This window comes from Fukomys damarensis, unplaced genomic scaffold, assembly GCF_012274545.1.
Source record: "Fukomys damarensis isolate Sample0158 unplaced genomic scaffold, DMR_v1.0_HiC HiC_scaffold_22, whole genome shotgun sequence".
Lineage (NCBI taxonomy): Eukaryota > Metazoa > Chordata > Mammalia > Rodentia > Bathyergidae > Fukomys > Fukomys damarensis.
This window is the reverse complement of record NW_022900934.1, coordinates 17,186,058-17,200,928: the sequence shown is the minus strand read 5'-3', so window position 1 is coordinate 17,200,928 and position 14,871 is coordinate 17,186,058. Positions and strand designations below refer to the sequence as shown.

General features: G+C 38.9%; 1 protein-coding gene across 8 annotated transcripts in view; it reads right to left on the bottom strand.

Moving 5' to 3' along the window:
• The window catches only part of Ptprt (protein tyrosine phosphatase receptor type T), an 810,280-nt gene that overhangs the window by 376,408 nt on the left and 419,001 nt on the right, over positions 1 to 14,871 (bottom strand). For all 8 annotated transcript variants that reach the window (XM_033767165.1, XM_010631417.3, XM_033767166.1 and 5 more), the window contains exon 9: positions 6,707 to 6,816. In XM_033767165.1, coding sequence (XP_033623056.1) covers positions 6,707 to 6,816 — 110 coding nt within the window. The remainder of the gene's footprint in view (positions 1 to 6,706; positions 6,817 to 14,871) is intronic.

Here is a 14,871-nt window from a genome sequence, read left to right as displayed (position 1 = left end):
GGCTAACTCATATTTCCTGATTGAACAATTCGGAAGAAACAAGAACTTTTTTTCCTAGTTACCAGTCTGGCTCAACTAGACTGGTAACTGCAATATGCAATATGCAATATGCAAATTTTGTATCCCAATTAACATAGGTCCAGTCTGGATTATGCTAATTTTTGTTTTGGGTTATACTAGCTACAATCCAGCTGATCCTTTCTTGCCTAGACCACCTCCTGTCCATCTTGACCACCTCCTTCCTGCCCAAGAATGCCTCTGTAAACTAGAGCTACGAAGCGTGTGGTCAGTGATCCCTGAGTTGTCACTGTGGCAAAGGTAAAACTCAGGAGAAGGCGTGGGCTTTCATCCAAACAGAGCCATGGACCTCCTATGGGCCTCTCTTTTCCAAGTGCTTGTTGCTGACTTCCCCACAGAGCTGGTCCCTTCTCTCCATCAGAATTGGTGTCTGCTCCTAACCTGTTCAGAGCTCCTCTGTCTCAGAGCCCATACCGATCTTCTTGCAATACACTCTCCCAGCATGTTGATTCCTGGGGCCCATGCTTTTTGTTTAGATTGAATCCAACCATCTGTAAGCTGGAAAAATACTGACAACACTCGGACCCATCTATCGTACCTTTTACAGGCGCTACCACACAAGAATGCCACCTTGTTTTACTGAGACAAAGTCTGTGTCTTATTTAATTCTGAATGCCAGGCACCTAGAATAGCTTGTAAGATAAATGTCAATCAACTCTAGTATAATCAAGACACCCATTCCTGCTTCATTAGGGTCTTCTCATTCCCTTTAAGCTCCTCAGATTTATTCACTGTAATTAGAAACTGGGTGATTTTGACTGCTAAACAGAAAGGCTTACTAGGAAGCTTCATATGTCTGAATTTTAAATATTTTCACACTTTGTTAACCCAGTTGCAAGTGTAACATCTTCTGGCCCAATTCCCTCACACTGTGCAAGTTTATTTTTGGATAGAGATGAGCACAATTAATTGAATTGAAACACATATTGATTACTGTTTTGCATGAACCCTGACTAGCTTGTCTCTAAATGATTTTATTGAAGAGTTTTTAGACAATTGTTTAGCTGGATTGTTTCTCCCTGATGGCCTCATTCTGGCTGAAAGTGCATATCTGCAGTCGCAGTGATTTGGGTTTTGGTGAGCTGTAGTTGTTCCCAAAAGCTTAGTCAGGTGGTAAAGGCCACATCACCTTTCCTATATATGAGCCTGGGCATCACATCCAAACCCGAGAGCAGGGCTTAGGGAGAATCTATGTGAATGGCATGATTTTCATATTATTGGTGAAAATACCTCTTTGGACCCAAGTGAGTAGGGCTCTTTCTAAATTGATTCAATAACCACACTGTCCATGTAATGACTATCATGTTTTCATCAGGTAAAACTTCTCAGACTGTTTATTCTTCCCTTAACACCTCTATCATCTCCTTGTGCATGTCTAGACTGAAAATTTACACTTTTATCTGCACATGCATCATCTTGGGATCTTGTTAACGTAACCTCTGATCCACTTGCATCTGAGCTGGGGCCTGAGATTCTGTATCTCTAACATGGTCTCTGTTGAAACTGATGGTTTGTGAACACAAGGCCTTGGACATGTCTCTCTGTGTACTACCTGGCACTCTGTTAGGAGAATGATCCCAGATGGGCATTCTAGATCTCCTACTAAAATACAGATCCCCAAGGACCTGAGGCCATTGTCTAACACATCTTAACACTTCCAGTTGCAGCTGAGGTGAGGCTGGCTTCAAGGGGCTTTGATGAATGTTCTGAGCTTCCACATCAGTGGGCAAGGAGGGGATTGTAGCTTTTGCAAAATCATGTTTCATAGCAGAGTTAGGGCAAGACAACCATCCCTTAGGAAAGAAGGTCTCAGGATCTTTTAGCCCATGATTCTAGGAAACTTATCGAGATAAGAACTCAGCTGGAAGGGGAGGCACATGACTGTAATTCCAACACTCAGGAGGATGAGGTAGAGAATAAACATAAGTTTGAGGCCAGCCTAGACTACACAGTGAGAACCTATCTCAAAATCAAAACAAACCAAAAAAACCCACAAACAAACGTAACAAAACAGGCATGCTGGTACATTTTATAATCCCAGCTGCTCAGAGGCAGGAGGATCGCAAGTTTGAGTTCAGCCTGAGAAACAGTAATTCAGCAAGTCTCTGCTTTAAAGAAAATGAAAAAGGGGCAGGGGATGCAGCTTAGTGTAAAAAGTATAGGTTCACTTTCCAGTACAGGTAAAAATATAAATAAATAAAAGATAGAAAGATCGTAACTGAATGGAACACATCTGCTTTAGTTTAGATCTTAAATGGCCTCCAAAGGCTCTTGTGATGAAGACTTGTTCCCAGAATGATGCTACTGGGAGATGGGGGAAATTTCTGGAAGTTGGACCTAGTGGAAGTAAATGAGGTCACTGAGGGGTGCCCTTGAAGGGCAAAGCTGGGACTCCACCCCCTCACCCCGTCCACAACACCATGAGGGAAGCAGTTTTGCTCCAGCTCATGTTTCCCATCGTAATATGCTGCTTCACCTTCACCAAAGGCCTAAAGTGACTGTGCCAAGCCAACATGGTCTGCAGCCTCTGAAACTGTGAGCCCCAGAAAACATTTTCTTCTTTGAGGTTTTTTATTTCAGATATTTTGTCACAGTAACAGAAAGCTGACACAGTGTCAAACTCCGGATGTCAGCAGCAGAAGGCAGCTGCAACAAAGCTTTCACATCTTCTACCAAAGCACAAGGTCCTTCAATAAAGAGCTGCACTTTCACCTCAGTATCATAGATGAGGAAAATATCCTTGCCTCTTGGCGCATTCCAGGTATACCCAAAATGCTTGGGCACCTCACAATCTATTGTACACTCAACAGCTGGTTGATCTTTTAAGAATATAAATCTGATCCCTTCATTTCTCAGCTTAAAACCTTTCTAGAGTTTCTCTTTCCTCTCAGGATGAGAGGCAAACTAGGAGTGCTCATATCCTGCCTTCCCATCTGCTCCTCCACACCAGCTCGTCACTGTTCTCCATGCTTATGAAGGCCTGGTACCTCTGGCTTCCTTTTCTCAAACACACTGAAGTTATTCCCATCCTCGGGCTTTTGAACAAGCTGGTTTCCTTCAAGTGTCATCACTGCTTTACCCTTGAGGAAAAGGCAATGTTTAAACACAAAGAAACTCCATAATGAGGTATAACCTCTGCTGCTACGGATTTGACAAGGATTTATTTATCCCTCTGTTCTTGTCCAATTGGAGCCAAGAATTGTCTGATGCCTTCAAGTTATAAAGAGGGGACTGGAGTCCAAAAGCAGAACGTGACTCAGTCAAACCCACTCAGATTTGGGAGTGGGGGGCCACTGTCCAACAATAAATCTAAAGGTTGTGAATTGGATTAAAGGGAAAAGAAATATACTGTGAGTATGCGCTGTGTTTTAAATATTTACACTTTCAAGAATGAAACTCCTCTTCCCTCTTCTTTTCATTTTTTCTTTCTTTTTGGCTTTTGACTTTGTGGAGTCCAGGGTTGTTCATAGGAAGGCATAGATAATTTTGAATTTCTCTTCCACTTGTAATTTATAGATTTCTCTCTTGAAATTATAACTACAACCTAATTTTAAAAGTCAAATTGGTTTCATCTAATTAAATTTGGAAATTGCCTCATAAACACATATTTTGTTATAAATACCTTTAAAAATAAAGTCTCCCACTTATATTCTGGGGAAAGATTGGTTTGAGCTCAGCTCAGAGGCAACTTACCATTTCTCTGCTCAGTAGAAAAATATTCTGCTATCAATTGCTACAACTTTCTATAAGAGTGCTCCTTAACATTTAATGCCCACACAAATCACCCATGGATTTTGTTAAACTGGAAGTTCTGATTTGGAGAGTCTGAGTAGGCCTGGGATGCTGCATTTCTAACCACTCCTGTGTGATGCAGACATGTAGCTGGGGCTGCTGCAGCACCCGAATTTGGGAGACATGCATTTCTACCCTGTCTGTATGATCATGATTTTTTCACTTCACATCTCTGTCCCAACTTCTACAATTTTTATGTAATGATAACAGTTAACATTTTTAATGTTTTTTCAAAATGCCAAACACTGAGCTAAACACATATTTAATATGATCCTCACAACAACCTTACAAGTTTAGTGTTATTATCCTGATCTCCCAGATGAGAAAACGAAGGTTCCAAGAGGTTGCTTGAAGTACCAAAAGTCACACAGCAGGTATTTTTCAGAGCTGGGATTCAAACCTGGTCTGCCTGATCTCAAAAAAGTCAATGTTTTCAGTTTCTTGGACCTCACTATCTTGTGATACACATAATCACAGTCACGGTTTTGCACAAAATGCAATAACTAAGCCCACAAACTCATTGTTCCCATCACAGCATCCCCAAGAATTTTGGTGTACTCCCAAAAGATTGCCTCAAATTCTCACAAAAAAATGCCAGCTGCAATTTTCTGGCTCTCATTCTCTGTAATCACAGCCCAGGGAGAAGCCAAGAAGCTACTTAAAGATCTTACCATAGCTGTCTCCAGTAGAGTCCGTCAAGGAAATGCCAACATCCCTGGTGATAGGTTTTGAAAATGTACAAAGCATGGGGTTTGTGCCTCCTCCAATTGGTTCCCACCTTTGTGCCCAGAGCTCCAGAGAGGGTACCACACACTGATGCCTCCAGTTCAAGAATTATTACTCAGAGTGTCCAACTCACAGTTGGGTTTGCACCTTTCTTTTTCCATCTATTTCTTTCTTCTTATTGTGGAATAGAAATCATCATGTTGCTAGTGCAGTCCAAGGCATGAGATGAACATATTACTCTCATGGAAGTAGTCTCCATATAGATAACCCTGTCTACTACACAGCCCAGCTCAGTGCTCTCTAAGTGCAGATATCCAAAGAACCAGGGCCTTTCACGACAAAAGTGTCATTATACCAAGGCAAAATGAAAACAAAGGCAGGATTATTCATGAAGCTGAATTTATTTAATTTGAAAGATTGTCTTTTATTCTGAAAGTATATCCTTTCTATATTTTTTGGAATTGCATCTTTTATGAAATATTAATAAAAATAGGAAAGTCCCCTAAATCTTTGAAATGCTATTAACTGGTTGGTTCCAAAATCCTGTACCTGCGGCTCTGAGATTCTCCCATAACACTACCATCACTCCTGGAATGATGGGTCCTTTGCTTCTCCTACACAGTGAAGAAGTTGCTATAGCCTACAGATCTCTATTGCACTTACGGGTGTGTGCATGTGTGTAATTGTGGCCTGTCCTTTACAAAGAATATCCAAGTAGCTTTGGGATGAGTGGATTTTGATTCAGTTAAATCTCCAGGCCCACTCTTCCCTGCAAGGCTTTGGCCACATCCGAGGTGCACCTCCTTTTCTCTTATAACAAACTAGGAAGAGAGCTTCATCCCATGGGCCGGGAGGGCTCACAAATGGTAGGAATGGATATTTGTTCTATTCTTTACCAAGCTCTCTGCAGTTTCTAAAATGAAGGTATTAGCTCTTCTGGGGAACGTTAGATTCAGGAAAGCATAGTGGATAATCTCCTGCTTCAGAGAGTTCTAAGGACCGTGTACATCTCCAGAGAGCTTCATAGTTTACCAGACTGATCCAGAATCTTTGTCTGTCATTAAATTCTCCTTGATACTCCTCCTCAAGTCCACTCTCTATACATGTATGTTTCTGCGTGAGCCTGGTGGGCCTGTAGCCCATGTTTTATCCTGGAAAAGCTCGTGCCTTTTCCTTCCTCAGACTTTCTAGAGTGATTCTCAAGACACAACCTTACCTTCATTTTACAGATGAGGAAACAGAAAGGGAGAAAGAAGGATTGTGCCAAAGTGACTTGAGACCATGGTAGAGCTACTGGACTCCTAGGCTACATCTTTCCAGAATCAGTATCCATACTCTTCCACCTGCATTTTTTAAATTTTATCTAGTATTGCAATCTCATGGTGTCTTAGAATGCAAGAACGTGAAGAAAGTCAATTTTCTCTGCAACTTAAATCCTTGCTATTCTTTCTTTGGTTTGGGAAATTTTGCTTTCTAATTTATAATAAATTTCTGTCTAGCTTTAATTTGTATGCTTTTAGGGAGCATATTGTATTGGCTTAATGAATATATTTCTGCCTGAGTAGGTTCCCTTCCATCTCTGATTAAAAAAAAACAACTAATGCTTGTTTGGGACTCTGGACACTGTCACTTGGCTAACAATACAGTATGCCTAGGGTACACAGAAGTTTAGAGCTCAAGAATCCTGCAACTCTGAGGTAGAAAATATCGTCGGGATTCTTCTCAAGGCCCAAGGACAGGTAGAGTAAACACCAACTGAGTATTAAGGTTCCATGCAAATATTATGGTTTTTCAGATGAACTTCAATTATTGTTTACCAGGTCTAGATCTCTCTTCTACACACAACAATTTTATTCCTTTGCAGAAAGGATCAGTTGTCACATAATCAGTTCAATGCATGGTGTGTTCAGATTTCTTTATCTTTGAGGCCATCGGGAGAGTTTAAGTGTATTCCCTGGCATGTTCTTCCCATTCTATTGTCAAAAAAACATTTGGCATGTTGTATCTCACTCACCTTTAGACCCTCAATAGAACAGTTATGCATCGATTTGAGGCCCAAGAGAATTTAATGAAGCGGAACAAACCAAAGTAGCCCAAGGGGCCTCCTTACCTCGTACAGTGTGATAACACCATTGGTTTCATTGGGAGGTTTCCACTGGATGTAGATCTTCTCTTCAAAAGGTCCCCCTTGGATGGATTCAAGAGGAACAGCTCCTGGAACTAGAGAAAGAAAAGTACGAACACAACGTTATCTTCCATGTCACTTCTCTCGCCCCACTGATCTAGAATAGAGGTTTGCAAAAATGTCTGTAAAGAATCAGGTGTAAATATTTTAGAATTGATGGGCCATGCAGTTTTTGTTGGAACTACTCAACACTGCCTTTTTTTTTTTTAGCATAAAATTGACTACAGAAAATATATGAGTGGGTGTCTCTATCTTCAAATAAAACATTTGTAAATATAAGCAGTGAGCCAAATTTGACTATGGGCTATACTGGTTGGTCCCTCATTAGGAAGCTGACAAACTTTGATCTGCAGACTGAGAAGGCCCATTTATAAACTGAACTTGCTCAGGGTGTATAGGATATTAGTGGCCCCTGGCCTTGCTACCAAACAGAAATGTGGAATTAGGATTTAGGATTGGTATTTTAGAAATGCTTCACTATCATTTTATCAATTCTTATTTTCCTAACAATGTCAAGTTTTCTCCAGCTTCACTTTCCTAATTTCTGAATCACATAGGAATCTTGTGCCTAGAAATTTCAATGTATTTAGAAGCCTGCCTTGCTCTGAGAAGGCAGCTACCTTGTCTTGTTGCTGATTCTCCAATATCTGGCGTGATACTGGATGAATGACTTATGCCAGCATTTTGCCCTAATGAGCACAACTATTCCTGGGGCTGCTTTTCCGACAGAGCAGTCTTCCTATCGCCCTCCGCCTGCTGGGTGCCACCTTCCTCACAACAGACAGGAAAAGGTGCTGAGAAAGAAGCTAAATGATTTCCCAAACTTTCAGAGAACCTTGAAGTCATGCAAATCGTAAGTGGATCTATTTATATTTCAGCATTACAAAGGAGGTATTTTTACTAAGCACTTACTCTTTGATCAGAATTTTACATACATTATTTCACTTAAGCCACAGAAGAGCTCTGCCCAGTACGTATTATCTCCTTTGTGCTGAGAAGGGACGTGAGACTGAGAAAATTAAATAACTTGCTCAAGGTCATATGGCTCTTAAATTGTAAAGAGGGAACTGAACACCTGTCTAAGAGCTTCAGAGCATATACTCTTAATCATTATGCTATGCTTCTCTACATACAGCCTTGGCCATATGTTGCAATCAGTTCCCCATTGTTAAATTAAAATATATTTAGTTTTTCTCATTATAGGTACAATGCACACAATTTGGTGAATATTAAGAATAGTAAAAAGAGAAAGAAAAAAAATCACTCATACCACCCCAAAACAAAGGTATTTTTGTAGTATTTTTAGGCATACATAATATATAGTTTTCATTTTTAAAAATATACGAAGTATGTCTGTGCATATGTATTTTTAATTCTTTAAAGGTTTAACCCCTACTGCATATATTGTGCTGTGATCTTCTTTCATCACTAAAGTCACCCTAAGTCATATCCTTAAAAAACTGTGTAAGTGTTCTTTGGGACCATGTATTATAATGGCTGCTAGCAAAGTTTGCCCTCATTATACTCAGTATCAGTCCGTTATTAGTGGGCATTAAAGTAGATTTAAATTCTTCCTGATTATCAGTAACAGTGGAATGAGAGTTTTTTAAATATTTTCTTGTAAATTTACTGATGTCTTAAAGATAAATTCATGGAAATTAATTTACTAGGCCAAATAAGACAAACTATTTCATTTTTAAGGTTTTTGACATGTATTACCAGACTGCCTTCTAGAAAGTTGGTACAAATCTGGACCCTCCAACAAAAGAATATGCCTACTTCTGATCCCTGCCAACACTATTTAAAAAATTAAGTGCATGTGTGTAACATTTTTAGCATACTGGAGTGCACAGATTTTTTTTTTCACTTTAATTAGCCATTTGCATTGATTCTTTTAGGAACATGCTCTCTACACCCTGTGCTCATTTCTCCATATGGCTCTTTATTTTCACTCATCTTGGTCTTATGGCCTTATAATTATAATCACTTCCTAAGGACTTAAGCATTCTTTCTGAATAGTGTACAAATAGTTTATTCCAGCTTTTGTTTAAAAATCATTTAGGTATATAAATGGTTTTTATTAGTCAAAACTCTTATTTTAGATTCTTGACTTACTCTTTCTCTCTGCAAATATTTCTTGAGTATTTACTATGTTTGAGGGATTATGGCAGACATTACAGACGCACTGATAACAAAGACAGATACAGTCAGACTCTCGATAAAGTTCAGGCTGTGGGGAAGGAAGGTTGAATAATTACATCTACAATTAATTTATTAAAGTTGCTATCATATAGCTGAGATGAAGGCATATAGTGGTAATAGAATAACAAGCAGAGAAAACCCAGGCTGGCAAGTCAGGATATTGAGTGACAAATAAGTTAGAGTTGAAGGATAAGTAGCTGTTATAGGGCAAAAGCAGGGAGTGTTGGGGGTCTGGGTAGTAGCTTTGTGAGGTCAACAGTAGAAAGAAGAGAGTCAGTTAGGAGGTTGCTAGAGTCATTCATGGTAGAAAGGATGGTAGCTTGGACTAGGGAGAGGGAGAGTAGAAGAGAAATTGGCTGTGTAAGAGATTTTAGTCACACTAAACTTGACTTGATGGTAATAAGGACAAACGAGGGAAGGTAAGGGTCATGGAGGGCCCCGAATATTTTGTTTCATACAACTGAAGGATGATATTATTGTTCATAAAGGGCTGAACGTATTTGGAGAGGAAGCTAGTGAGCTCAGTTTTTGTCATATTTCACGTGAGATATATGTAGAACATTCCTGTGGGGTGTGTGAAAACTAGTTGAATATAAAGCAGGGACCAAGGCTTGGAAATTGAAACCATGGTAAGGGAATAGATTATACAAGAAAAAGGAAGAAGAGGGAAAGGCAGGTCTCAGCTGAGACGAACCCTAGTCTTGACAATTAGGAGGGAAACAAATGGAGAAACTAGGGCTCAGTATTCAGAGACTCAACAGGAAAAGGAGGAAGTCGAGCTGTGCTGTACATGGAAGGGAGGAAAGAGGTTCATTGAAGGATTGGACAAGAGCGAAAGATATGGCCGAGTAGTCAAGTAATAGGTAAGCTTATGTTTGTCCACTGAACCCACTGTCCTCAAGGCTACTTGTGACTCAGGCAAGAATAATTTTGCAAATTAGTCTGCTGGTGTCACAAGCCATCCTGAAAAAGACTGAAAAGGGAAAGGAAGGTAACGTGAGACAAGTCAACAACTTGGGCTGTGAGGAAGAGAGAATGCAAAAATAGCAGGCGTGACACATGGAGCCACAGTAGTGCTCCCTCCCAGAGATGGGGGAGGTCAGGGCCTGATTAAAACAGCTAGGAAAAAATCCAAACCAGAAGCAAGGGCTGGAAGGGTGGGAAACAGAGAGGTGCGAACTGATAGTGGTAGGGCCCAAATAAGGCAAGAATAGGAGTGGGTGGAAAGAAGGTCCCTTTCCCTCCATGAGAGATGAGACAATGGAAATGTGCAGAGGCTTTGAAGGCAGGAGTTAAAGTTTCCTACATGGCTCTATTCTCTTGAGAAGTGAGGAGGAAGCCATCTACAAATAGTGTAGTGTGGGGTGGCAGGAAAAGTTACGTCAATAACTTGGGAAGAGTTAAGAAGCTTTAATCATTTAGCTGAGGTACAGCTGGTAAAAATTTTTTCCCCACATTGTAGATTGTCTCTTAGTTCTGCTAATGGTTTCTTTTGAAGTACAGAAGCTTTTTAGTAAGATGAGATCCCAGTTGTTGATTCTATCTGCTAGTTCCCGTGCTACTGAGGATTTGTTCATAAAGTCTTTTCCTATACCAATGTCTTCCAGAGTTCTGCCTAACTTACCTTCCAGCAAGTTTAGAACTGGAAAGTGATTTGAACAGGGAGAAGCACGTTGTATTTATTCATCTTAGAGACCATCTGATGGAGGTGGAGAGGGTCTGTCTGAAGGAGAACCTGTCTGAGGAAGGTTATGATGGCGAATTGCAAAACTGTTAGCATGCTGCTACCTGATCTTTCCAGTTTAGAGCAAGTTCTCTTTCTCTTACCAGATCAAATGAAGAGACAATATAGATGGATAATCTTTCTATGATTTATTTTATAAATTATTCCTGTGTTTTCTTTTTACACCTAACACTGTGATCCATCACAAATTTATTTCACATATTTTACACAGTAGGAACCTAAATATAGTTCTTTATAATTCTCTTAGGACAATCAATTGACCAGTCAGAATGTTCCCCAGTGATTTAAAATGCTATCTTACCACAAGGCAAGTTATTTTATTCCTCACATGTGTTGTGTGGCTCTCACCGAGTTGCAGCTTCCCCATGACAACATCTCTCTGTTGTGGGAAGATGGCATGTTTTAATACTTAGTAGAACAAGGCTTTCTCTGTCATTGTTCTTCTTTTGAAAGTCTTCAGGGATATAACGACTCATTTATTTTTCCAGAACTTCAGAATAACTTAACAAAATTTCAAAAGTATTCTATCAGAATTTTTATTGAAGTTGCATTTTTCTTTTCTTTTGGGGGCAAAGAACATCTCTCTATAACCAGAAATGGTTCTACTCAGCAATATTTATTAATCTTCATTATTAATTCGCTTTTTTTCCCCTTGGTTAAAAATATGGAGAGGTTCTGTTGTTTCTTGCAAATTGCATTTCTAAGATGTCATTACTTTGCTTCTATTGTTTTTGCGTTATACTAAAAAAATTCCCTTATAATGTTTTACATGATATTAAAAAGTGTATGTCACTTTGCAGAGTTTCAAAGAATAATTATGAAGTGAGCATGCATATGCCCACTATCTTCTCTAAGAAATAGCACCTTTGTGGCTTTGAAGCATCCTTACTGACTCCTCCTTCCTCCTCTGTTATTGTGGTTTATATCTAAACGTCCCCCAAAGCTTCACGTGCTCATAGGTGGGGCTTTTAAGGAGGTGACTGGATAATAGGAGCGTGATGTACATCACTGGATAAGTCCAATGGCAAATTTTTATTTTAATGTGATTTGGGAGTGGAATCCTGTTCAGAAGAGGTGGGGCATGGCCTATCAGGGTCTATCTCCCTCCCTTCTTCTTTGATCTTTCTGTGCTTGCTGCCTGCCATGCCATGAGCAACCTTCCTCTGCCATGCCTCTCTGCCATGCTGCCCTGCCTTGGAGCCAGCCGACTACAGGCTGAAACCTCTACTAACCATCAGCCACAACAAGCCTTTCCTCTTTTAAGCTGTGGGTGTTGGGTATTGTGGCTGAGAAAGTGACTAAACCACTCATCAACAAAAAATCAGATACCACACTGCATTTTATGTATTCATTCTCTTTATTTTCACTTGTAGTTACAAGTACACACATCGATCCCAAGATAATATATGACTTAGTTTTTCTTGATTTTCTTTATATACACATAGATTTTCTTGATACATGCACAGAGTGCATTTTATTACAAGTATTGCATTTGTCATTCAACGCCATTCTGAGATTCATCTGTATTGATGTATGTACTTTTATTTTGTTCGTCTCCAGTTCGTGAAAATCATCTTCTGTATTTATTCACCACTCTGCCATAGATGGACATTAGTTTTGCTACCTTAGACGAGAACTCATTTGAATGTTTTGTGCATTTGTTTGAACACAAAGAAAATTCTCCTGAGATGTAGTTAGGAATAGGACAGTTAGACTGAAGGCCACATCTGTTTTTAGCTTTGCTAAGAACTTTGTTTTCCAAAGTGGGAGTTGCCATATAGACTCCCTCAGCAATATTCTGAAAGTTCCTACTTTTACAACCTCACAAAAACTTTGAATTATTAGGTTTTAAAATTCTAAACCATCTGGTAGATGGAAAATGATACTTCATAGAGATTATATATGTTTTTTACAACTTACTAAAGAGGCTGAGCATCTTTAATGTTTTTAGACCTTGTCCTTTTCTTGCTGATTTTCAGAAGTTCTTTGTAATTTCTTGAGACTGTTTTTTTTTTATTATATGCATTATTTTAGTTTCTTTCAGTGTGTATCTTGCTTTATCTTTGGATATAGATCCATTCCTAATTTTTTACTAGAGCCTTTATTAATTTATCAGAACCTTTCAACCTTTATACGGGCGAGAGACAAACTTAGTAGTAAGCACTATTCCACACACATCTATTAAACAATGCTTAACACAAAGTGCTTCATTGCTTTCTTACCTGAAAGATGTGGGAGTAAACTTGGTCTCTACAGTGGGCAAGCAAGAAATGCAGTTAATTCCCCTAGAATATATTTCAAGCAACGAGAGACAGAAAGTTGATGGATGAACATCCCAGCTTCCTCCACACTCAGTTGAGTAATGCTGAGACTAAACTTGCTTCTCAGCTTCTTCGCCTTAAACTATCTCAAACACCAAGAACTTGATGATGGTGAGGAGGAGGAGGAGGAAAAGAAGGGAAGGGAGAGAGAAGGACCAGGAAAAAGTGGGATGGGGAGAAGGGGACGAGGATTTTCAACCCACTGTGGGCTGATACAAAAGATCACTAGGAAAGTGAAACTGAAAAGTAAAAATGAAGTTTAAATATCAATGAAAATGCAGGGTGTTCATTTTTAAATACTCTATTTTGCACTTATCTTTTTCTGGGTCGGAAAGAGTTAACAAGTCAGTGATGTGGTCTTTCCACCACACTTAAATGCCACTGTTCTAAAACCTGACCCATAAGTGATTCCCTAACACCTCTCCCTCTGGCTTTGTTCCCTCCCCTGTCCTGCCCTCTCCCTGGCCAGTGTGACAGCTCAGACTTGTTCTGGTGGAAACCTTATCTCAAAGTCTGCTTCCGAATAAACCTATTTATTTAATAAGCATTTTCTCTTCCCCAGACTCACAAGGATATTTTCTTAAATTCTCATCAAAAGTTTTTAAATTATGAATTTAATAAAATAACCCAACCCATTTGCAGTTGTGTTTTTATGTATACTGTGAAGTAGAGATCCAGCTTGAATTCTTTCTCGCTACATTTAACACGACTTAATGAAAAAATACCCTAATGACTCATAATCTGCCATGCAACCTTTACCATCTATCATATTTCCCTACATATAGGGGTCCTAATTCTAAGATCTACTTTGTTCAATTGTTCTAGTAGAACAGCCATGTGTTAATATTACACCTTCCTGCCGGGCGTGGTGGTGCACACCTGTAATCTCAGCACTCGGGAGGCTGAGGCAGGAGGATCGCTGTGAGTTCAAGACCAGCCTGGGCTACATAGTGAGTTCTAGGTTAGTCTCAATTGCATAGAGAGACCCTGTGTCAAAAAACAAAAGACAAACAAACAAAAATTACACCTTCCTATAATAATGATTTGTATGTCTTGATATCTGACATCTATAACTTTGAACTTCATGTTCAGAACTGTTTTAGCTATTTTATATTTTCTTCTTATATGTACATTTTTGAGCCACCTTGTACATTTGTGAAAAGTGTTTAGCATTGGGATTGCATAAATTATAGACCAATGGGAAATGATTTAGATTTTTTACATTGTCATGTCTTTATAACACTGTGTTTTCACATCTATTAACACGATATATCACGTTATTTGGGCCTTCTTTAGCATCTTTTATACATCCTAAACACTTTTGTTATACATATAGTATGGCTAAATACTTTATATTTGAATTGCATTTGTAAATTGTATATTTAAATAAAAATATCACACCCTTTGCTTTCTAGGTGAAAAGAAATGCAATAAACGTTTTTTTTCAATACTTTTTAACGTTGATATCTTGTCAAACATGTTAAGATCAATTCCAATAATTTACATGGAGGCTTCTCTGGGTTATCTACATAAATAATCAAAGAATCTATAGTTAATAATAGTTTTATCCTTTCCAATTTTCAAACTGTTTTATTTCCTTGCATTCGATGCACTATTTAATGGAGGTAATGACAGGAATCTCTGTCTTTTCTGTTTTAAAGATAATGATGCAATTATTTATCCTTGAGTATGGTGTTTATAGATTTTCAGTAGTTATCTTTTATCAGATTAAGAAGGTTCATTTTATTTCTAGTACAGAAAGATATTTTCTTTTTTAATCATGCTGCATTTTAACTGAATCCATTGTAGTAATGATATGTTTT